This window comes from Manis javanica, chromosome 16, assembly GCF_040802235.1.
Source record: "Manis javanica isolate MJ-LG chromosome 16, MJ_LKY, whole genome shotgun sequence".
Lineage (NCBI taxonomy): Eukaryota > Metazoa > Chordata > Mammalia > Pholidota > Manidae > Manis > Manis javanica.
The window spans coordinates 31,581,486-31,607,415 of NC_133171.1; the positions used below are offsets into that span (position 1 = coordinate 31,581,486).

Consider the following 25,930-nt stretch of genomic DNA (forward strand, 5'->3'; position numbering starts at 1 on the left):
TCTCCCAGGGAAAGCCGATATAGTAATAATAATAAAAAATCTCCCAGGTAAGCCTGTCCAGAGAGGAGCAGTTCCTCTGGGCTCTTGGAACCAGACTACTAATGTTAGAAGCTGACCTGGTAGGTCTTGAGGGGAAGGAAGATGGAAAGCAGACAAAAATGGATGAACCTCAAAGCTTAGGGAATCCCTGGCTCTGCAGACCGAATGTGATTTGGATCACGGGGACCGGAAACAGTTCCCACCCACCCCCACCTGAGCCACCACCTTTCCTCACCCACAGCCTGCAGGGTGGTGGGCACCCCCTTAGGACAAGGAAGTGGTATAGGTTTCACACACACTGGACAGAGAGGGGAAACTGGATAAATGTATCAAGTTGGGGGACCAAACATTCTGTTAATTTATGAACCAGTCCTAACAAGGAAGGTGTTTCTTCCCGACAAGGGCCCATCAAGCCCCGCCCACGTCAAGATGCCACAGTTAGAGGAGCACAAATGTGCAGAGAGAACACCAGGGTCCGGGCATGGACCTGCCACGTGCGTGCTGTGTGACTTGGCCTTTCCTGCTGAAGGGAGCGGAATAGCAATGCGCTATTAAACGTGGAAGAGCCAGCCCAGGGTTTCTCAGTCCTCCGTTCTCATTATCGCCCCCTACAGTGCTATTTTAGACATTGCTTTCCTAACTGCCCCTCTCATGACATTTCAATGCCATGGATCTGCCATCAGTCTGTTGATGTGGTGCATCCATGTCTGTGCTTTAGACATAAAGAGAGTAAGGTTTTCTGTGACCCCAGAGAAACAGTTTTCTCCTCTTGGGGACAATATTGCTTTGTTGAGAATGCATGAGCTAGACAGGCAAAGGCTGATTTTATTATCATACCTCCTTTACCCAACCAAGACAGGAGACTTTCTAAGCTAGGTATAAGTGAAATGTTATGAAATTAAATAAGGTTAAAATATAACATTAGAACTAAAAGCTTTTCAGAAGCATTCAGCAAGGTTCAAATACAGAATACTAAAGCCCTGAGACAGAAGACAAAATAGGCCACCATTTGCATCCAAAGCCTAAAAAGTATTATTTAGAGACTTCTGGGTTTGAATAAATGTGAAGATCATACTAACCTCTTACTGAGAATGGACTTAGTCATGGGCAGAGATAAGAAGCAAAATGTGAAGAAAATCAAGCAAAATGCTAACAGGCTGTCCTATTATAAATGCAGCAGACTTCCTTCTGTGGGAGTTGTTTACACAATGAGCACAGCAATTTGTGTATGGCACCTAAGATAAAACACAAAAGGTCTTTCAACTTTGCAGTGCAGTAGGCTAAAAATAGAGTCAACAAAATGCTAAATAAATTGCTGAAAACTGCAAGGTATTTTATAGTATGTAAGGTAATTTTGTCTCATAACAGGAAAAATTGGATATAATTTTGTTTACATAGACTCTCTCTTACTCAAAACTTCTCCCAATACTTTATGGCAAATTAGAGATTGGCAGCATAGTGATAACAGTACTGACCCTGGCAGTTATTTTTCGCCTGTAGGTAGCATGCATAACTTTTTAAATCTTAAAGCAGACATTCGAGTGAGCTGCAGGGATTCAGCAGAGAACAGGTTATTTTCAAATGTTCTCACTAAAATCAGGAGAAAATAGTTTTTTTCTCTGGAACTTCAGTGGGCAATTTGGATGCTAACCCAGACGAGAAAGGCAGTAATTGGGGTCAGGCAGAGAGGCTGAGCGCAGAACAGGCAAGTGGCAGCAGAATTATTTCTGAGTAGAATAGATATGAGTCAAGAAAGGCTTATGAGGAAGTCAAGATCATTTGACTGAAATCAGCCTAAAGGCTAGAACAGACAGGTGGAATCTAGTCGACTGGGTTAGAGACTTGAATGCTATGCAGTAATATGAAAAGTTCTGCCCATGGCAGTTGAGTCATTCTGTCCCATTTTACTCTAGGAATTCTCTTATTCCATTGGCACATTCTCTCTAACACTGTCTTTATTTAAAAGGCCATTCCACATGAAATTGCATGAAATACTGATACTTGCTACAACATGAATGAAACTTGAAAACATTATGCTAAGTGAAAGAAGTGAGACACAGACATAAAAGGCCACACATTGTATGATTCCACTTTTATAAAATATCCAGACCAGGCAATTCCATGGAAGTAGGAAGCAGATTAGGATGGTAAGGTCAGGAGACAATGGAAATCAGGAGTGACTGCTTACTGGGCACGGCATTTCCTCGGGTGATAAAAATGTTCTAGAACCAGCTGGTGGTGATGGTTGCAAAACATCGTGAATGTACTAAATGCCACTGAATTGTACACTTCAATGCTTAAAATGACAAATCGTATTTTACCACATATCCAAAAGAGGCCTGTGCAATTTGTCCGATTTGTCCCATTGAAATTATGCTTCTTTCTAGGAATAGACCTAAGTTGTCTAGGATCCAAATTTGGGGGGACCCTGAAGCTTTTGTAACTTGGGGAGGCTTCTGAGACAAATAACTCAGAATTACAAGTACAAAATACCTGTGGCTTCTCGCGGAGGGGCCTATGCAACTGCGGGGACCTGAGGCTGAAGCTCCCCCAGCTTCATGCACACACTTCTCAATTCCTGCCATGAGAACTGCGAATGGGAGGTTTGCATTTTCCAGCCTGACTGTTCGGTCAGCTTCCCCACTCAGTCCATTCTTGCCAACCTCCCAGGAGGTCATTAGAAGGTCGCCATGTTCCATACCACTGGATTGATTTTGAAAGCCTTCCTCTTTTTTCTGACTAAGATGAATAGCCCTCAGTCTGACACTGCTCCGCTAGGCTGTGTGTGCCTGATTCCAGCTGCATTGGACCTCATGTTAACACTCCTGGTCTTAGAAATTAGTTGGCATGGGTCCTATTGCTGGATAGTTAGTTGCTAAGTGTCGCAGAAGCGAATGCAGTGTGAAGGTAGAAAAGAAATACTAAGTCGAAATGAGAATCTATTACAATTATAATGCTAAACATGGGAAATAAATATCTCAGGCCGAATTACTGGAAACAATCTGGGTCAAGAAATCATTCAGAGAAAATAGAAAAGGTAAGAAAGAAGAGGCTGCACATTGTGTATGTTGCCAAGAACATGGAGTGGGGGCCCAGAACCCAGGCCAGGCGAGCAAAGGTCTAAGCTATGCAGGCCCACTCCCAGCTACCATAGTTAGGACCCTTTTGGTATGTTAAAGACATTGCATGAGAAAAACTACAGAAAATCAAACAGTCAATAGAAGTGACGCAATACTGGTCTAGTTATCTTCACCATAGGGTAAACTGTGGGAGCAAGGGGTGGAGGGATGGGCTGTATGTGAGAAAAGGGATGAAACTTGGGGTTATAAATAAAATAGTTTGTCTAATTCCACCCTTCCAGAGTATTTTAGGTCCTGCAGTGTTCTGTGTCTCCTCACATGGTCAGTGAGGGGGACTAAGAAGGGGCGTCATCCCTGTACCCTAATCTATCCCAGCTGGCGGCTATTGCTGTTGGGAGGACACCTCTCACATGCATTCCATCAGTATTTACGGAGTGTGGCTAGGGTCTAGGGTGCTGTTCTAGGTGCTGAACAAAAAGTCCCTGTCTTCATGGAGCTTACATTCTAAGCGGTGGGAAAGAGGCCATGAACACACTAAATCTATAGATTATTGGGAATGTAGGAAGGTTAGGACAGAAAAAAGAAGGGGGCAAAGGGGCTGAGAGGTGCCGTGAAGGGAGCAGGTGGCCGGGGGAGAGTATTCCATTCTAAATAGGGTCAAGTCAGCCTGAGAAGACGAAGACTGAGACGACAGCATTTGCACAGGACTGAAAGGAGCTGGGGGTATCAGGGAGGATCACGGCCGGTCTGGTGTGTGTGAGTAACACTGGGGAGACCGGTGGGCTGGAACGAAGAGAGCAAAAGGGAGAGTCTTAAGACATGAGGAGCTGCAAGGCGTTGGAGGACACAGAAAGGTCTTTGACTCACACGCAGGCTGGGAGAAGGTGGAGCTCCCCTCCTCAGCGTGGTGCCTTCCGCGGTACAGCTGGGCTCGCTACTGACCGGGGCACGCGGCCGCCTTGACTCCTGTCCCCAGCTTCACTACCAGCAAAGGCTCTTAGATAGATCGGAGGGTATCTAAATGTCAGTTGAATCCAGGTTCCATAGCCAGTTTTAGTCTCACAAATGTCCTATTACCTGTCTGCCACATCAGGCAGTCTAACTCCTTACTTTTCTTTACATATGCATACTTACTTCTGCTTCTATGCTTTTGCTCATGTTGTTCCACAAACACCCTGGATCTCAGACCCAGTGACCTTGATGCCCGTGCCATGTCCTCATTCTCTTTCACATCCAGCTTAGATTCCATCCTTAAAGAGAACACTCACTCCCTTCATAGAATCTCAAATTTCCTGCCTTTCTTTCACCTATGTCCGTGTAGCTGAGCTTATCCAGAGAAAAGCATAGGACCATGACGACTGGCTCGACTTCAAACACACAATCACCAATTTCCAGCAGATCTTAGTGCAACTCCAAACTCCTACCACATTCGCCAGCTCCGTTCCCTGCTCTCTTTGCCTAGGTGACATTCCACACTTCTACTTTCTCCCCAAATATCTAGCACTTCCTCCCCTATGTAATGCTTATCTGATATCTTACTCGTATTCTATCTTACTCTGATAGCAGCAATCAGACGGGAACTCCCACATATTTCTGCCATCATACCTCCCCAAGCAACATGCATCTTTAGCTGTACGCTCCTATCACCCTCCTCTTTCAATAGATGAACTATTCCTCTGTTTCTCCTTTAATGCCTTCTTTTATGGTAAATAAATATAAATAGTGTATTTATTTATATTTGAATTTCCGTGAGTAGAATCCTTGGTCGACAGTTTTTTTTTATTATTATTATTATTTTAACATTGTGAATATCTTATTATAGTGCCTTCTGATCTCATTGTCTCTGATAGGAAGTTAGCTAACAATCATATTATTGTTCCTGTATCTGATGAGTTGTTTTTCTCTATTTTCAAGGTTTTCTCTTTGGCTTTGACTTTCCCAGTTACACTGTTATGTCTCTAGATGTGGATAATTTTGTGGTTATCCTTCTTGACATTCATTGAGCTTCTTGGACATTTAAATTAATATTTTTCATAAAATTTGGGAAGCTTCTAGCCTTTTTTTTCTCTTCAGATATCTTCCTGCCCCCTTTTCCTATTTGTTCTCCTTCTAGGGCTCATTACACCTGTGTGCGTATGAATTATACTGTCCCACTTGCCTCTGAGACTGTTCCTTTTTTGTTGTTCTTCTTCTTTTCAAATTTTATTTATTTACTTTTCTTCTGTGTTTTCTCTGTTCTTCTGCATTGTGCAATTTCTATATCCTCAAGCTCACTGATTATTTCTGGCATCTCAAGTTTTCTGCTGAGCCCCTCTAGTTAATTTTTCATTCCAGTCATTATAATTGTATGTGTAACTTTTCAATTACAGGATTTCCATTTGGTTCTCTATTTTTAAAATAATTTCCATCTCTACTGAATTTTCTATTCACTGAGTGATTATCATTATACTTTCCCTTAATTCTTTAAACATAGTTTCCTTTAATTCTTTGGAGCTTTTTATAATACCTACTTTAACTCTTTGTATTTTAAACCCAACATCAAAGACCCTCAGAGAGAGGTTCTATTTACTACTTTTTTCCCTAAATACAGGTCACATTTTATTTATTTGCATGTCTCATCGTTTTTTTACACCTGTTTTGTTTTGTTTGTTTGTTTGTTTGTTTTAAATATTGGCCTTTTTTAGATAACATACTGTAGCAACTCTGGGTTCTATTTTCTCCCTGGAGGTTATTGTTTTGTGTTCTTTGGTAGTTTAGTAAACTTGCCTAGAGTAAGTTTATAAAGTATTGTCTCCCCCAAAATGTGCAGCTACTCCCATTACTGTTCACTTATTATTTTCCTTGATTTCTTTGTTAATCTTGCCTTCCTGGAGATCGTCCGTGTATTTGCGTAGCTTAGCAGTCAGTCAAAGATCGCCCAGAGCTTGTTCTCCAACAGCACAGGCTGCTGCAGCTTCCATCTTCTTCTGACCGATGGAAATTATCTAAAGCAAGCTGGGGGTAATATTGAACCCTTTAGGTCATTTTCAACTCTTCCCCTGCTTTTCACTTTCCACCAGGTTCTCTCACATAATCTCCACATCTGTGTATGGGTTCTGCCAGCCAGGGGTAGATGGGGGACTTGGGGCCTCTCTCGTCTCTGCTATACATGTGCGTGGTGGCCTCAACTCTTAGGATCTGTTTGAGACCTGAGCATAAGAAAAAAGTTGTGTGCTATATAAAAAGTGTCGTTTTCTTGTTTGCTATTAAGAGAAATTAAGAGTAATTTGATTTCTCAGGGACTACCTCTCATTACACTTATGTTCTGATAGATAATAAAACTCATTACGAAGCAAGGGCATTTCACAGCAGGATGCCACCAAAAACTATGTATAGTTTAATATACTAACATTTACATTTAAAGGAGCTCGATGCATTCATTAATGTTGTTATTCTGTGCTAAGGAAAGATAAATAAATAAAAAGAAGTAAGAAACATGGATGACCCTGCAGGCTGTTCAGTGTCATCAAAAACATGACAGAAAGGAGCAAACAGGTGAAAAAAAAAACGACACAAGTTTGAGTTTGCAAATGGTGCAAAGCAACCTATGTAACTCAATCTGGTTCTTTTCTGATTTTTGCATAAAGGAAAAAGAATAGCCAATATCAACTGAAAATACATAAATAAATGGGCACCTTCTCTCTGAAAAATATTCTCATGACACCAGACTACCTAAAATTTAGGTTTCAGCCAAAATTTTTTTAAAAGGCTACTCCCTCTAGCCTTCTGTCACCAAATATTCTCTCTTTAGCCCTAAGAAATCCATTTGTTGATTCAACAGGCATTCAAGAGCACCTGCCATGGGCCAGACACTCTGCTAAATACTGGATAGTTGGCGTGTATGAGTGATGGTTACGATTGAGCAAGGGAGACAAATGAGTACATCTAAAATGGAATGCACTGTAGTCAGTGTTATTTGATAAAGGAATCCCGCATGGAGGCATCCGGGAATGCTTCCCAGAAGAGAAGACATGCAAGGGTCCTGAAGCATGAACAGGAATGAGCCAAGCACTAGAAGGACGGGCAGGGTGTTCTGGGTACAGGCATAAGCATGGAGTGTTTGGGGGAACTGCAAGTATTTTAGGAGCTGGAGCCTATGATTTTGAAGGAGTAATAAAAAGGAAAGCCAGAGAAGGCAGGATCCATCATAAAGTACTTGCGCCCCAAGCTGAGTGTTTGGTGTCGCTCAACACGACTGGGAATGCCTGTGAGTGTTGGAGAGGGGAGTGATGCTGGGGGCCCTATCTGTGCTATGAAGATCTATTTGTGGATATTTGCTCCACATACTCAACACATGAACCTAAAATAGCTTTCAAAAATAGTCTATAAAAACGTAACTGGACAACCAGATGCATGTGTTGAGTATGTGGAGAAAATATGCACAAATGCATGTATTTAGTACATAAGAATTAGGTATAAAATGACTTATGCAATATTTAATATCAATAAAAATGACTCAATTACTCTGATATATATAATGAGAGAAGAACTGCTCAGAAAGTGCAGTGGTGATAAAACCTTGGTGCTCATGAGAAAGATCCCGAATGGGATTCATAATCAAGTACAAAATGGCTGGGGTCATGAAAGCTCTGAGAACAGTTTAGGAAATTGTTGAGGGCACCTCTTCCAGTCCAGTGCACTGGTATTTTGAGTAACTTCCAACATGGCTGGACAGAAAGACACATTTCCCAGTAATGTGGTAAATACGATATAAAAATATGCACAAAGTGCTTTGGGGTGATGCAGACACTTAGCCCAAGTTCTTGGAGGGTGTAGAGCAGAGTAGTATGCAACACTTCCCAGTACCAGCGGAGGACTCCAAACTCCTCCTGCCATTGCTTCTTGGTGTAGGCATCACCAAGGAAAACACCATGGGCAAGCACCAGATGAAACGCTACTTTACTTACTCTTTCTTTACCCTTCTCTACAGAGGAGATACAGCAAGATCAGCTCCACTAGGGCACATCCACCTCTCACTGCTAAGCAGTCTCCCTCCCCCATTCCAGCAGCTGACCGAATGCAGTTGGCCTACGTGTACCTCTGTGGTGCTACAACAGAAGGACCCCAGCTCCTCCCCTGTGGAATCAGAAATACTGAAAGCTAGGGGTCTGCTTAAGGGCCTTTGACATGCATGCTTAAGTAGAACAAAAGAGCTCTCACAGGGAAAGATATTCTCACTCAAGGTGAAACCCTCAGCTCAGGCTGTGGGGCTCCATCTCTTGGTAAGGAGGAGTCCCAGGCTCAAGGCCCATTCTTACACAGCCCGCGCGTGCAACCGATTTCCAACCAAAGGCCCATCAAGTTTATGGAAAGCATTCTGAAAACAACAACTGTTCTGATTCTTGAAGATTAGGTAACAATTACCTATGTAAAGAAGAGGAAGATTTGGGGGAAGGGTGTGCTAAGCAGGGGGAAGACCTCATAAAAAGGCACAAAAGTGTGGATGGGGACTAGAAACTGTATGTGGCTCAATACATCATTGAAAGAAGAACCAAATGTCGGGTTCAGGATAGCTGAATAGGGGGTTGAAAAGTGTGTAAGGGCAAGCAGGGGCAACTCGACTTTACTCTGTAAGTGGTGAACTGGTTGGTAGATGCACCTTAGTGAAAGACGCTGGGCAGACTGAGAGCAAAATAAGATTAAGCTCAGAATGGATAAAGCCCAACATCAGCCTTGAGATCAGCCAGAACTTACGGAGATTCATGGAACTGGGACAGGAGAGCCAGCTGTGTCCCGGAGTTACTTCTCCTATTCGTAGGGGATTCAGTGGCTGGGTCCTGCTCTGTTGCTCACTAGCAGTGATGACTTCATAGCTCTCAGTTCCTTTATCTCTAAAACAAAGCAGGCATTAAATTAAATGATTTTTTTATGTCTCCTAAAACCAAAAATGCTCATTTGATGATTATGCCTCCATTTTTTCTTATATCATGCAATCATGAAGACTATAATACAATTCATATTATAATAGCTTGATACACTGTCAGTTGATTTGATTAACAATGGAAGCAAAATGAAATCATTGAGATTGTGGAAAAATGATATTATCCAGACTTTAAATAAGACATTTCTTCAAATATTTATGCTCGATACCCCTATTCTTTTTTCAAAAGCCAACAAAAATACCTTTAATTTCCTTTTCAGTTAAGGTCCTCTCAGTTTGGGTTGCTTAATATTCTTATTAGGTGCTCCATGCTCAACATAAAGAAAACTGTATTAACATTTCCTTAGAACAAGATAGTGTATTTACATATTTAGATAAATATCTTATAGATGCTTAATTTGTTTCTAGGTGGACTGTTTGCATTTTATTGTAATAAATGAGCCAGACACTGACCAATGTCTGATTTGAAGGAGAATAAAAACAATTAACTGTTAAATTATATTCCATTAGCAAAAGTATCAACCTTTCATGCCAAATATAAAAGTTGTCTCTATATTCAGATTAAATTTTGCCAGCTTCACGTTCCTTCCATGGTAATATTCAACACTCTGAAATTCTCGCTGTCACACTTCTTGCACTTTTGAAAAATGTCAACACTCAGTTGTATAGCATTTGATTTAATGCTTTTAGGGGCACTTTCAACCTTTCATAATTTATAGCCATCTCCCAAAAATATGTGATAGGCACAGTTCAGGTGGCAGGCAGAATGAAAGGCCAATATATAGACTGAAGTGTTATAAGACATCAATAAAGAGAATGGATTAAAAAATAAAAGTCAAAGCAGAAACTACTTTAATACCTCATCATTTCATTACCACCTTATTACCAAATTCCTGAAGTTTATCCTTTTGACAATGTGCTATGTAGTAATTTCAGAAATTATTATAAAGATTCTTGGAATCTTCCATATATTTATCTCAGTGATCTAAAGTAGTAATTTCAATATTTTCTTAGTGTGCAACTACATATATGCATTTTTTCCTCTTTTTGCATAGTCTGTACAGACTGGCATTTCCAATTGTGATTTTATTTCATATTAGCTAACCTAGAAAATGGAAATAGGTTTTGTTTTGTAAACAAAATACCTTAAAATACAAACTTAAAATGTCAAATTTTGATCTGTAAAATGTAGTCAAGAGCAGCGCAGCGACGGCGGCGGCGGTTGCGACCAGCAGCCGTTGAGACGCCTCTGCAGCAGCTGGTGGCGCCGGTGGCTTGCGTGGACGCGGGCAGAGGCGGCCGGTCCGCCACCGCAGCCCCAGCGCCTGCGGCCCCTGCAGGGGCGTCGGGCACCCCGAGGCAGCCTCCTCCTCCCACTGCCCCGGGAGTTTGGGCTTCCGTCCTCCCTCCCGCATCCCCTGGCCATCTGCACCGCCTCACCTCCTCCCCGCGCTTCGGACCCCCGACCTCACCCCTGAAACATGACTCACAATTTCAAACCTGGGGACCTCATCTTCGCCAAGATGAAAGGCTATCCTCATTGGCCAGCTCGAGTAGATGCAGTTCCAGATGCAGCTGCAAAACCACCCACAAACAAACTACCCATTTTCTTTTTCGGAACTCATGAAACTGCTTTGTTAGGCCCAAAGGACGTATTACCTTACTCAGAAAATAAGGAAAAGTACGGCAAACCAAACGAACGAAAAGGCTTTAATGAAGGTTTATGGGAGATAGATAACGATCCAAAAGTGAAATTTTCAAGTCAACAGGCATCAGCTAAACAATCAAATGCATCATCTGATGTTGAAGTTGAGGAGAAAGAAACAAGTATTTCAGAGGAAGATACTGACCATGAAGAACAAGCCAGCAATGAGGAGTGACTACAGCAATTGACATAACCACTCCAAAAGCTGCCAGAAGAGGAAGAAAGAGAAAGCCAGAAAAACAAGTAGAAACCAAGGAGGCAGGAGTAGTGACGACAGCAACAGCATCTGTTAACCTAAAAATGAGTCCGAAAAGAGGACGACCTGCAGCTGCCGAAGTCAAGATTCCCAAACCGAGAGGCAGACCCAAAATGGTAAAACAGTCCTGCCCTTCAGAGAGTGACATGGTTACTGAAGAAGACAAAACTAAGAAAAAGGGGCAAGAGGAAAAACAGCCTAAAAAGCAGCTTAAAAAGGATGAAGAAGGCCAGAAGGAAGAAGATAAGCCAAGAAAAGAGCCAGACAAAAAAGAGGCAAAGAAAGAAGTTGAATCAAAAAGGAAAAATTTAGCTAAAACAGGAGTTACATCAACCTCTGATTCTGAAGAGGAAGGAGATGACCAGGATAGTGAAAAGAAGAGAAAAGCTGCAAGAAGTTTTCCGGCTGCTCATAGAAGGACTATTCTGAGAGGCCAATATGAGAAAGAAGTGGCAAAAAGAAAGCGCAAGCGAGGAACAAACGGAAACCGAGCATTTTGCTCTGTAAAGCATTTCAGATGCAGCTTGTGTGAAATGCATTATGCAAAATAAAGTTTACTGTATTGTATTCCCAGCCAAACAACATGTAATCTACAGTAATAAAAAATAAATCTCATTTTGGGCTCAAAGCATTAATCCAGTTACTGAAAAGAGAATACAAGTGGAGCAAACGAGAGATGAAGGTCTTGAGACAGACTCATTGGACTGAATTTCCCCCTTCCCCCCTTGATGGAAGAATGTTCCAGATTCTAAATTGAGGACTTCATTAATGGCATTATAACTGTGTTGATTGTTTAAAAAAAACATGTCCTGTAAGGTACACACTACATACTAAGGTTGGCCATCATTCCTGTTGAAAGATTTTTACCAAGCTTACAATGAAGCTTTTGTGTTTAATAGTTATAAGAAGCTCAGATGAAGATGGTGGTTGTGCATTATTTCATTTAGAAAACATAAAAATCGTTTTGTTTTGAAGCTAGGTGTAAACTGGAATAGCAGTTATACCCCAGAGAATGGGGCAGTTGTGCCTGTCCCTTGACATTCCTTTGTTGTTTAATTCCTTAGAATCTTCATAATTGTTTTTCTTTCAATCCTGAGAGATTAAACAGTAGACTTGTTAAGAAAACAAAAATGAAACTAACCAAAATTTTAAAATAAAGTTTAAAAAAAAAAGTACTCAAAAAAATACAATATATCCTTGAAATAAAACATGTTTAAGATGGTCCTTATATGACTTAAGCCAGTAAATAAAGAGCTATTTCTTTCCTTATGCTCAATTAAAAATAAGTATATAGATTATTTAGACACTGTTAAATCAAGACATTTTCAAGAAGCATTTCCTTTTTTCACCCTAGATACTGAGAATCTCAGATGCCAGCGTTAAGTTCCTTTACAGGTCTCGAAGCCATGCCATATAAGAGATGTTCCATCTGAAGACAGCACAGTTCGAAAAGACTGTCAGTTATTCATTTGCTCTTCAACAAATATTTGACATTAACTATATGCCGTTCACATTGGAAGAATATTCCCCCCAAGGAGTACAATCATAACCAGTGTTTACTTCTAAAAAAAGTTGAAGAGATTCAGCTCAACACAGAGATCCCCATTTTACTCCCAAAGTGGATCAGATCCTTGCAGTGGAAATACTGTGAAACAGTGAAAACCTGGTCACCAGGGAGGTATATCATAATTACCTGGGAAGCTGTTAAAAATATACATGCCTAATTCCCACGTCCATGGGTCTATATTTTTGACAAGCTCCCATGGCAATTCTGTTGCAAAACTAATCTTAAGAACTACCAATCTAAGCTAAAATCTTGAAAAGATAACAGTCATGTCTTTCCTGTCTGTCTACCACAAGGCCATTCTGCGCCTGACACATGTCAGGACTTCATATTTACGGAATGTCAGAATGGCTAAGTGAATGGCATAATGTGTCAAAGAAAAAATAATTTCTGACCCTGAGTATCATTGAGAAGGTGGAATTGAAGTAGTCCTTAAAATAAGAGAAGAATGTTTAGATCTCTACCTAGAAAGAATGAAGCACTGAGAATAGATTTTCATGGAGCAGCTCTAAGACAATGGGCAGATATTTCTGGGTTGGAGAACTTCCAGTCTCTCAACCCACATCACAAAAGAAGAGGCCTGCTTGGCCAGCAGCTGAGGTCCGCCCTGACGCTCCTGAATCAGCCCTAGGCTTTCAGTGCCTCGTGAAATATATGAATCACCACAAAAAAAGGCTTAATTGCTATTCATAAAACATATAATTTGTGACTAAGATTTCGGAGGTTATTAGACTTCCATTTAGAAACTACACTTAAATTGGTGTTAATTTAGCCATGTAATTTAGCATGAGCCCCAAATGGAAAGAACAGGAAAATACAAATGTAATAAAAATGGTAGTGCTGCGCATTGCCAACAGAATGTTTCATAGGACCAATACCAGGGACTTTAAGAGAGATCATTTGCATAACAGCTGATAAGGTAATTTAAATGAATGTGTAATCTCCACTAACCAAAGTTATATTTTCAAAAACAAATCTTTATAGAAGAAAGGCTCCTCCTCTCCAGGAATATGCAGTAAATATTGATCTTTCACTATATTAATAGTGAAACTTAAATATTAATAATGATAACTTAAATGTAAAAACGTGTCCAGTGTTTCAGGTATATGTTCTTAAAAGGAAAAATACGGCAGTCTACAGTTTATTATCTCACCTTGAAAACATGTTAAATTTCATGGTTAATTCCTTCAACACACATTTATTGGGTAATCATTATAAGCCAACCATTGTTCTAGAATTGTGTTCACAAGAACACAATTGTTCATAGCGTAGTAAGGATTCTGCTCTCTGGGAGCTTACATTCTGGGTAGTAGACAGTAAATGACCAACAACTAAATTAATAAGAAAGTAAATAGATACATTTTGAACATGATCAGTTGATAAACATATTAAAAGCAATGTAAGGAAAAGAGACAAACGTTAGATTCAAGGAAATTCTCCTCTCAGGAGACATTTCAGCTAAAACTTAATGATGGAAGGCACCCGCCATGGAAAGATCATACCAATGGAGAAGTTTCCAAGCAGAGCAAATGCAGAAAGTTTGCAAAACAGAACAATCAGGACCATAGTTTGAGGTCCGCACAAAAGCAAAGGTTGTATCACAAGCAACTTACTGGAGGTGATCGCAAAGGGTGAGGACTGGAGACAGGGAGACAGAGCAGGCAGAAAGCCCACGTACAGGGAAGTCACGAAGGTACCGCTCTGGGCGATAGGGGCTCCGTTCTTCAGGAACCTCCCGAGGAGCACACAGAGGGTCTGCAAAAAGTGGTCCCCTGAAGGGTGAAAGGCAGAAGCAGTGCAGCCTCCACTGCTGGAGGTTGTCCCTTGGGCCACTGACTCTGCTCCTTCAGGCTATGTTGTGCAGGAATAGAAGGGGCCTGTAAGAAGTCCAGGGTCCAAGGCAAAAATGATTGACGCTCTTCTCATGGTGAGAAGTTGTCGGTGTGGTGGGCCTGAGTTGCCAGGGAACTGTCCAGTGTAGCCACATCTGAGGTCAGCAGAGCCCAGGGGAGTGGACATGGCATATCGAGGACTGGTGAAACAGGAATTGATTAAGTGGGAAGAAGTGAGTCAGAGAGGGCAGCAGGGGCCAATTAATCTCCAGCCCTATGTGCCATGGTAAAAAGGGAAATTTTGTTCCAAATGTACTGGAAAGCCATTGCTTTAAACGCCAGGGAGTGTTGTGGCTGATTACTATTGAATGAATCCACTGAATGGTGAATACTGTGTTATGATGTATAGTAGGAATTTTTTAAGAGTATTGCCTTATCAACTGATAGGGGAACACATCACACTAATTATATTTCAGTTAAATGTTGAATATATTTTGCTACAAAACCAGACACGTCTTTGCATGATCTAGCCTCTGCCTAATTCATCAAATCTCCTTCCCTTTTCTGAATTTCTGGCAGCCCTGGAAGATGTCACGCTTTCTCTTCTATCTTGTCCTTCATACATGATCACTGTTTGATACACTCCCCATTCTTCACCTAGGCCAATTCCTTATCTTTTATATGTCAGTTCAATTATTAATTCCACTGAAAATTCTCCCCAACCACCATCTAAACGAAGGCCCCTGGAGTCCTCTCCTGTAGCACCATGTGAGATTCTTTCTTAGCACTTAACATAATTTGTAATTTACATTCAATTGCTTTATTCCCACCTCCCCATTCAGATTGTAAGGTCAATTCAAAATGGGACAATGTCTATTTCATTCACCACCGTGTTACAGCACCTAGCAGTGCCTGACATAAACAAGCCCATTAAGTGTTTGCTGAGTGAGTGAATGAATGAGTAATTGGAGGTAAGAGTGAACTAGCCTGGGCTGAAGTATGGCAGCTTGAGGGGAAGGCCTGCCCCTCCGCCATGCATGGAAGCTTATGAAACACCATCGAGGAACTTCAGTGTAAAGCCAGACACGATGTGATGATCTTGATTTAGGCAAATTGTGTATCCCTTAAAAATAGTTGTATGAAGCTATTTATTGGAGGTTTGAGTGATATCTTTTGTAAAAAAAACAAGTGTCCCTTAAATAGTCTGTTTTATATATTATCATACACCTTCATACTTAGAGATTTCCTAGGGGAATTGGGACACTCACTAACAATTCATCTGATAATAAACGACTCCTAAACTATTTCCAGATTAGCCAGTTCCTTTTTGTTTTTTTTAGGAGATAACTTGATTTTAGATGTCAGTGGTAGAAAGTAGCTCAGGATCTTTCAATGAAAAGTTCTAGTACATTTCTTCTTTCCAGTGTGAAAGGATACATCAAAAGAAAATGCTGACAAATATAGGGTTAAGATAAATTGTGCCCTGTCTTTAAAAATCCTGTAGAATAATTAGGCTCTCAAGTCCCAAGGCTAGCAATAGCTTCCTACATGTGATTAAACTAGCAAACAACTCTTTGTCTCTTGACCTGCATTTTGGGTTTATATATTACTTTAATTGGATTTAAAACAACTAAGATAAATCAAGATTTTCTAACCCATTGTATACTTTAGTGTAAATAAAAGCTATTCCAAAAATTCAAAAATACTACTATTATAAGTAGTGGAAATAACTTCCTCTATGCAGAAGGCTAATATTTCACATCTAGTGCCACGGAGGGAGACGTAAAAGATTAACTTTAAATGAGATGGATTCAGATATGAATGCAAGTTAAGATTTTAATGAATAAACTTAATATTTTCCCCCTTTTTCTCTTCTGATAAAAAGGCATTTAAATATGTGTCCATTCAAATGCAGTTTTAAGTTGCATAGAAAATTTTAATTCAGTTTGAACTGAGTGGAGCTTTTGCAAGAATGAAAAATGTGATTTTGTTAGTTATCAGGAAATACAACTTTTTTACCAGGAAATAGTTCAGATCAATGAAGCAAAACTTCAAATGATTCTTACCACAAAAAATAAAAGTGAAAGTTGCCTCTGGCATCCAGAGATCTGCTTCGTGCTGTAACCTGTCTCCGAAGGTTTTCTGAACCCTGTTGGTAATCCCTCTCCAAGCCAGTTCTATTTCTGTGCTACAGTGAGCCCTGCACTTTTGGTTTTGTTGAGTGAAGCAATTTAGGAATTGCTTCCTGCAGATGGAGATGCATTTTATGGTGAATCATTGGAGCTGTAAAAATAACAAACTGCTGAAAAGGAGGCTTAAAATGATCCCCACCAAATAGTGAGATCTTATCTCGCCCATCTGAAAGAGCAATTGAGGGGAAAGAGACTAATTGAAACTATTGAAACAGCAGGGAAAGTTGACTATTCCTTTTTTATCCATTTATTGTAAAAGAAAATTGTCACATCTAATAGAGTATCCAAAAAAAAAGTGTTAACTAGGTATAAACGTCTTTTAAAACTATCCTTTACCATCCATAAGGTCACTGAACTGAGAAGCTTGCCTCCAGCCGAAACACCTTTTGATGAAGGTTGGCTATTGTACACCATTTTCAAAGAAATAGCACAGTCCATTTTAACATCATGTCAACCGATTCCAAGAAGAGATTGAGTCTTTTCCAGTGCAAAGACGTTGAAGACTTTAACTTTTAATTGAAAAAGCCTGAAGCAACTTTCAACCTCTTATATTTAAAACTCAAATTATCCCTTTCAGGATTAAAGAGGAAAGAAAAAAAGGGAGGGGCACACTTTTATCAGAAGTAGCAAAGCAATGATTTATTATCAGTAGTTATTTTTTCAGGAGAGCTGTTCTCAATTCTCTAAGCTCTGTATGTCAGATTTATCAGCTTAACATAATATATTTCCCTAAGATGATGTCCTAAATACATGTACATTTGAACCCTAATAAAATGAGTTTCCAGGTAATACAGCAGTTAAAATAAAAGTACAGCCTTTCTACTTCAGAATTCATTGAAGGTGGGAATTCTTTACATTTAGTTAATACATTCAGCATAAAATGAGGCTACGCAGGAAAATCCTAAGAACCGAACCCAGTGGACTTAGGACCGTCCCTGCTGCCCATGTCCTGGCATCCTGTCTGGCACTCATCCCAGATGTTTCATTTTATAATCATCTTCATCACCACCACCACCAACAGTTGCATGAAGAATTAGCTGGGATGCTCTCTGTTCAGTCAGCGCTACCTCATACGCTCAGCTCTCATCTTTGCAACTGTCCCCAGAAAGCCGACCCAGCTAACCGCAGGAAGAACAGCTATGTCATGCATTTATATTTATTTCATTGTATTTATAAAAGAAAGTATGTATTCATTTACGCTTCAAGAGAACTTTGACTTACCATGTTCCCAGCACCTGGGTATCTTTCCAGGCAGTGATAAGAAAAGTATAAAGGATAAATACTTTGAGGGCAAATGTTTTTATTTCACTAATACAGTAAGTAACTGGTCCACCAGCTAGCATTGTAACCCATAGGTTCTCTTAATTTTCATCAAAACCAAATTATTTTTAAGTTCAGAACATTTTTGATAGCACATAACATATAGGCTACCCAGAGATACTTTAAATAATATATGTACAAAAACTAGTTCATTATATTCTCTCTCTACTTCCAAATCTATATTCTTCAGTTTCAAGAATGGCATCAAAATCTACTCAGTTATCTGAACCAGAAACGAATCATCAGGTTAGATGATATTTTTCCTCTAAACAGCTATCAAATCATTTCTCTCCCTGGCCACTTTCACTAGACTTATCTACACTTCTGCTTAGATTTCTTTAATAATCTCTTCCCAACTGGTTTCTCTGTATATAATTCAGGGTCCAGCCAAGAGACAGAAACCGCACAGTGATTTAGGAAAGTTAAATACAAAAAAATTATTAGCTGACAAAAGGATTAATTACTAAAAGAGTAAAGCATACATCAGAGAGTTCAGGTAAAGTGAATGTAGGCAGCAACTCTTCCCTGCAGGAATATTCAAGAATATTCAAGAATATGTGGGACACACACACACACACACACACACGCACCAGCTGGTGTTCAGACCACACTGGGAAGTGTGTGGTCATTGGATGGAGAAAAGTTCATTGAGTTCCCGCAGGCCAGACTGGGAAAGAGGAAGCTGTCCACTGGGGTGCTGGAGAACCTTACCCAGGAGACAGCCTGCCGGGCGTTGCTGAAGCTCAATGGGCAGCCGCCCTCTGGAATGTCAGGGACTCACCACGGAGCTGCAGCCCAACTTACCAGAATTCTGCCCACCGGGGGCCTGTGAAACTCCATGAGAAGCCACCCACTGAAAGCCAGCAGAACTCACCGGAAAGCCACACGTGGGGGTACCACCGAAACATGCTGGAAGTCCCCCACTGGGACACCTGAGTCTTGCTCAGAAGCCAGCTGGGCATGAGCTGATCAGTCACAGTGAGGATTCCCGAGGAGGTGAAACTTCCTGGGACTGTTCGTAAATGTGTATCTTTCCAGACGGTTGTGATTAACTATTCCTTATGTCTTTGAGGAGTAAAATTTCCCCCACAGCAATTTGGTAAACAGTTCTTAATATCAGAAAAGAACAACCATCAACATTGCATGCTGTGTTTCCACCTCCCTGACAACAGTTGGATTCCCCATGGAAAGAGCTGGGTGGAAATTGTATGTACATGAGTATTACGGGGGTCAGGAGGATAGGTGAAGTAGCACATTGTCGGCTAGGTTTAACAATTTTCCTGTTTCTGTTTAGTAGGAGTTAAAATAGCATTTTAAAAGCTTATACCAACTCTTCTAGTTTAAATAGCCTCCAACGTGGCACATTATCTTTCCAGGAAATTATCCTGAGCTCCAGAGCTACATAAGTAGCACATTTACTGATTCTGTGACAGAAAGCCCTGCCCAAATTGCCCTTACAGGCCAGTGGACTAGAGGCTGGTTCATTTTGCAATGAACACAGTGTAAAAATCTATTATGAAATTGTTGGTTGGTCACAAAGTCTAATCTTAAGACCTTACGACCTAATTTTCAGGGGAGGGAGAGGTAATTTTTGCATCATTTTATTTTCTCACTCATCAGTGCCCTCCACCTCATCCTTCTTTCCCAGACCACTTCTCTTTGCACCCGATTCCCATCTATTGCTCTTATCCCACCTTTAACTGATTGATACTCAACTAATGTATGTGTCATCTATGCGCACCTCCTTTCCCAACATACAATGAGCAGCTGATCAATGCCAAGCACCGTTCTAGGCACATTCTCATGCATATCTCATTTAACTTGCTTAGGTTATGGGCACTTTATGATGTTAGCTCCCTGTTTGGAATTTGATATTTTCTGAGGCTCCTCCCTTGGAAGCAAATATTTAACTCCATTTCTTAAGGACTAGTGGGTCACAAGACATAAGAAATGCAAAAGACACCTCTTGCTGGGAAGAAAATGTCTGGTCATCCTTCAACAATGAAAATCTCTTTGTAGGGTGAATCATGGCTCTGAGAGAGAAAACGAGGAAGGGAATGGGAAAGAGAGAGAGATTCTAACATATATTCATTTTCTTCATAAAAGGTCCACCACGAGATTGAATTGGACAGATCCTAGAACAAGAAACAAAAATACCTTTACATTGGCTTGAATTATCCCTGTTGTATGTATTATTTCTTCACACGTGATTCTATTACTTTTATTATTATCTTGTCCTTTTCATCTTCTCTATTCCTGCCTTTCATAATATCTTCTTATATTAAGAAAAAAGCTCCGGAAGCAGGAGGACATTCTCCCTGGGCTCTCTGACCAAACACAGTTACACAGACTGTTTCTCCAAGGTCACTTTCTAGGGCCCCCTGAAGACAATTTTGGTTTTGCTTTTTTTTTTCTATTATTTTTCACATCTGTGAAATACTTTTGAAAAGAAAAAGTTACAAATGAAAAAATGTCAAACATGATGGCATGCCTTACTGCTAGAAATAACGTCCTTTGAGGCAGCTCTGTCTTGGAGACAAAGGAAAAACTCTCTGTGGTACTGGAGCAAATTTTCACACACAGATGACAATTCATTTGAAATGAGTTCAAAAAGTTTAAGGACGATTTCAGGGGATGGGAGAGGGGAGGTACTGCTTTGCGGATGAGCAGACTCTTACCGTGTTGCTGTGAAATGCATGACAACAGAATGAGAGTTGCTCCTGAACCCCAGTTACTCCGGATCTCATTTGCATTCTCAAGCCCAGGCTGGGGTGCTATAAATAGAAGAGCCTATACTTAGAGATGGGTTATTTCTGCCAAAAGTAATTTTATGTTCTAGAAGTATCTCGAGACATTATTCCTAAGGATTCACTTCGATACACTTTCCTGCTGAGAATCTCCCTCTCTTGACACTGTATGTGGTCAACTTTGAAATCCGCTGATGATCCGTTAGATACAGAGAGTGCAGAAAGAGTTATTTATTTTTTTGAAGTTAATACATGCAGGAGTCCTTTTAGTTCTAGAAGGTTTTCAGGCATCTGGCTGTGTTCTGTACACAGGGAACATCCTTTTCAAGACAGCATCTTTGATTTTTTTTTAATCAGTTAAATTTTCTAAAGATAATTTGTAATACCCAAAGAAACTTAATGACAATCATTTGATATACTAACCATATTGTGACTTGTAACTGAATGTGCTGTAGCCAAAATGTGCAGATGTTTCATCCACTTAGGAAGGTGAGGTTTTTTTAACTAAGCTTTAAAATAGCAGTGCATTTTTTCCTACTGCATGCGGTTGTTAAGTGTAATGTACATGCAGTAAACCGTATATGGTACTAGTAAAATAAAACCCCCTAATCTTTGTTCTTTAGAGGACAAATAATTGTGTTTTCAGATATATGCTAATCAAAAATCAAAATGTAACTCAGAAAAGAGAAAATTATAATACCCTGGCATCCTGCTGGGGACATGATAGCAACTAATGCCCACTGAGTTTCTACTCTGGTGGAATAATTTGTAAAAAAATAATTTGCCTTGGGGGAATTGCCTTAAACTCAAAATAAGCTGTGCAAAATGATCACCTGACAACATTTTTAAAATACAGTGTCTTAGACCTCACCCTGGACTTCCTAAATCAGAATCTCAGTGGCAAAGGGGAGAACAGGAACCTGCATTTAAAAGCCCCTTGAGACAAATGGTATTTCTATTTTTAGTTTTTTGAGGAACCTCCATACTGCTTTCCACAATGGTTGAACTAGTTTATATTCCCATCAGCAGTGTAGAAGGGTTCCCCTTTCTCCACATCCTCACCAGCGTTTGTTGTTGTTTGTCCTTTGGATGTTGGCCATCCTAACTGGTGTGAGGTGATATCTCATTGTGGTTTTAATTTGCATTTCTCTGATGATTAGCGATGTGGAGCATCTTTTCATGTGTCTGTTGGCCATCTGAATTTCTTCTTTGGAGAAGTATCCATTCAGCTCCTCTGCCCATTTTTTAATTGGCTTATTTGCTTTTTGTTTGTTGCAGTGTGTGAGCTCTTTATGTGTACTACTACAAATTGAACTTCTCCCTTAGTGATGTTTTAGAGAGCTGGGTCCCAGGAACACACACACACAACTTGTTTTAAGGAAAAAAAGCCCCTTGGGAGATTCAGTGGTAACATTCTCTGCAGACCAGCCCTCAGGAGCTACTGACATTCGCATCCACATAGTAAAGAGTGGAGGCCTTAAAAGCCTTGCTATTGTCTAAACACCCTGGTCATAAACCTATGCTGTGTCTTACAAAGATTAGCGTGCCCACTTGTGCGGTCTCCCCCAAAGGCAGCAGAAGGGAGCCTTATTTACCTAGCCCCTGGCACGTGGCTCTGTCTGTGACATGGGTACACAGCCAATATTGGTTAACAGCAATTGGCAAGAAATACAGTGTTCTGGTGTACAGGGAAAATCTTCACCAATATTTGGGTTCTTTCCCAAACCTACTTTTAATTCTGAAAAATGCTTTGACTTCATTAGTGGAGGATTTGCAAAACAGTTTTCTATCTAGTTCACAGGTCTGCAAAGGGTAAGACTTTTAAAACGTTCTTGAATGAAAAAAATATATATTGCATGTGAATATATTCTCCCCTACTAATTAAACAATGCCCAATAAATTCACAGCAATGCTGTATTTAAAGTAAACTGGGTTAAGGAGGGTGACATTGTTTCAATCACTGTTTCCAAAAGTTCGCTATTACAGAATGCCCTTCACCCTCGGGGCACAGTTTCCTGGGCCTTGTCATTTGCGTCAAGAGCTGGAGAGACATCAAAATGAGTTAAGTGACAGCAGAAACAGTGGACTGCCTAGCTTTTGCAGAAGTGGGGGGTTAGCAATGGGATCTTTGGCAAGATCTGAATAGGACAAATCTTTGAACCTGGGTGTAATGCTGCTGGTGGCAAAGATAGATTTTTTTTAATAACTATTGATGCAATAGCTGGTACTCCAGGAAGTATCTCGGAGTGCAGACGGATGATATGAAGTGATATACAGAAAGGCACCACCATCTGGCAAAACCTCAGTTGGCTAAAGCTCTCTTTCTAATGAAGTGCTAACAGATATCAAAACGGGCCAGGGGGCTCTGGACACTTGCGCTTGGTTAGCCAGATAAGGTGATTGTCCCCTTTCATGGAGTGTTTTTTACTGATTTCTATTTCTCTCTCTGCTCTAACTGCCTGCTGATGTATAGATGCACGTGGGTAGTCATTTCCACGTGAGTTTATAACAACCAGCTTCTCCCAACACCTGATGAAAGCACAAAGGGAAAGAGGCTTGGTTTCTCCATAGGACATGATTCAAATTAGTGTTTTCCTTGGTTTTCAACATAAAAGCATCTTTCCCACATTTCAAACCTGGTTAGCTCTCTATGACTAAAACACATAAAGCAATCAGTATTTAGATTCGTTGAGCTTTCTCCTTTACTATAAGAAGACTACGTGGTCTTCGCAGAATGCAGCTTTCAAAAGTGTTATACTCCTAGACTTTCTCCCAGAATACAGATGCTTCATCCTGAGCTCTAACGCCAAGTTAGGTGAATAAAAGCAAAGATACAGTAGATCTATGCACAGCCCCAACCAACATTAAGCTCCTAACTAACATTTTAAGTCACACGGGCAATTGTCTCTATACCTCCCAGGTGGTCTGGCTTGGCTTTCACCACTGTTCTGAGGCAAGAAGAAATGGTATTGGCTCAGTGGCCCTCAGAATTGTTCTGTAGCCCAGACACAGCAGTTTGGAATGCTTTATAACCATCTTAGTGACATTGATCTTTTTTCCCAACTCTGAAATTCTAGGAGTTTCTCTGTCTGTTAGTGTAAAGCACTATTCAAGGTACCATGTAAGTTATAAAATGAGTAAATTACCAACCACTTACAAGATCATCTAAGTGTCAGCACAATCTGAGGGTCTCAAAGTCTTATGCCCCACTCACACTAGCTTTACCCACTGTCTGGTACAAAACCATTCTCCACAGGGTTTCATGCCATCGACACAGAGGACTAATGTAAAAGTATATACAGGCATTTGGGGAAGGGAAACCTCTTCAGATGTCAAAGTCAGGGATTCATTATGTAAAAGAATCTGATACTTTCCTGCAAGCAAATTTATTCTGGACTAAGGGAATTGAAAGATGTAAGGAAGGTAGGTATCAAGAAACCCAAAAGATGAGGACAGGAGAAAAAGTCCTTGGTTTGGGCCAGATCTATCACTAGCTTAGGAAGCTGAGTCATGGCCACACAAGATGCTGGCACCCTAATTTTCAGGACGGTCCTGGCACCACCCTAAAGAGCTAACAGTCACATTTAGCAGATAAGACATCAGCAGACAAAAAAAAAAAAATCCTGAAAATCCCTATATGGCAAGGGATGTGAACTACAGTAATAAAGAGAAATAAAAAAGGGAACGAAAGGTGATCTACATTAGATGGAATTCATTTAACTGCCAGTGAGAAAACCCCAACTCAAACTGGCTTCACAACTTAAAAGGGGGCTAACATGTATCGGCTCATATGTCTACAGAGTAATATCAATAACCCTTCTCTGTCCCCCAGTCTCTTATATTTGCACTAGTAGGTGGTAGTGATTATTCTCAGACAGGCTCTCTGGAGGGGCAGGTCCCACCTGAGCCCAGCAGTGTGCCAACCCCAGCAGCAAGTCAGCCGCTGGGCTTGGCCCTTGCGCCCGGCCTGCCCCAGTCACTGGCTGCTGCCAGGACTGGAGTCTGCCCTCCAGTCAGCGGGGCCTGAGAACGGGAGAGCAGTGAGTCTGCACAGAAAACGGGAGCTACTATTCCTTTAAAAGGGGGACTAGATGCGGGGAAGAGAGAAGCATCAGCCTCCCAGCGGCTTGCCCTCTGGCGCGGCTTCCCCTGCAGGTGAGAGGGGGCACTTTCCTGGGCTCTGCTTTCCCAGGCTCTCAGCCTGGGACCACCAAAAGGTATTGGAACCTGGAGAGTCATGTACTCATTACAGCTCCCGCCAGAGCTTTTCTCTCCAAAATACCCCTAGGGTGGCTCTTGAAGCACTTTGTCCTCAGGGGAGGGAACTTACCGCCTGCTTGAAATTCTCTGAGCTTCAAGCCTAAAGGTTTTCTAAGAAACATTTTAAGCTCTTTATGGAGGCCACACCACACATACTGAATGAAGCTCTGAAAAGGCACCTAGTGTGGAGTAGAAGGTGAAACAAATAAAAAATAAAAGTAGATGGCTTAGACTCAAATTCATGGCTTCAGGAAATCTATAACGCTGTTAATCTACTTTCAGTGTACAATTCACAGCTACAAATATTAAAAGTTGAAAAACAGAAAAAGAAAGAGGGAGGAAAAACCTCCACTTATTAGACAAGCAGCAATTATAGTTTCATTTGTGTGTGTGTGTGTGTGTGTGTGTGTGTGTGTGTGTGTGTGTGTAAAAGACCAATCGTTTCTCACTGGTTTTATCATCCCTTTTTCCTTCTCAGCAATAATGAAACCTGGTTCTGTGAGTGTCCACGGCCGCACTCAGGCAAGCTATGCCAGTTTGCAACTTGTGAACACAACCCGTGTGGAACAGTGCCACCTGTGTTCCTGACTCCGAGACAGACGCTGCCTGCCTGTGCCCGTATGGGAGGTCTGCACCGCTCTGCACTGACGGTAGGAGCATCTGATTACTAAGCATGGGCACAGGTGGGAGGAGGTGACAAAGGTAGAAGTCATTCAGCGGAAACAGGGACCACACTGACCAAATACGTCACATCCTTTGCTTGGTTCTCTTCAAGTCATTTGAGACAAGATGCATTAATGAGCAAGTACTTCTCATACTTCCCGAGTAACTACAAAGGAAGTAATGAGTTTTCCCTAAAGTTAGACTACAGAATATCTCTGTACTATAAAATCTCAAAGTCATCCCAATGCTTAAAGAATAACAAGAAAAACAGGAGTGATGCATAAAATCAAATTATTTTATCATTTTGGCAACCAAGATATATTAACAAATCTATGCATTGTAGACCAGTCAT

General features: G+C 40.8%; 1 protein-coding gene and 1 pseudogene across 1 annotated transcript in view; both read left to right on the plus strand.

Annotated features, from left to right (window-relative positions):
• EYS (eyes shut homolog) overlaps positions 1-25,930 on the plus strand; it is a 1,533,253-nt gene that overhangs the window by 1,396,020 nt on the left and 111,303 nt on the right. Inside the window, 2 exon segments of the mRNA XM_073224289.1 lie at positions 25,394-25,476; positions 25,479-25,565. Coding sequence (XP_073080390.1) covers positions 25,394-25,476; positions 25,479-25,565 — 170 coding nt within the window.
• On the plus strand, positions 10,320-12,132 carry LOC108386411 (PC4 and SFRS1-interacting protein pseudogene; annotated as a pseudogene).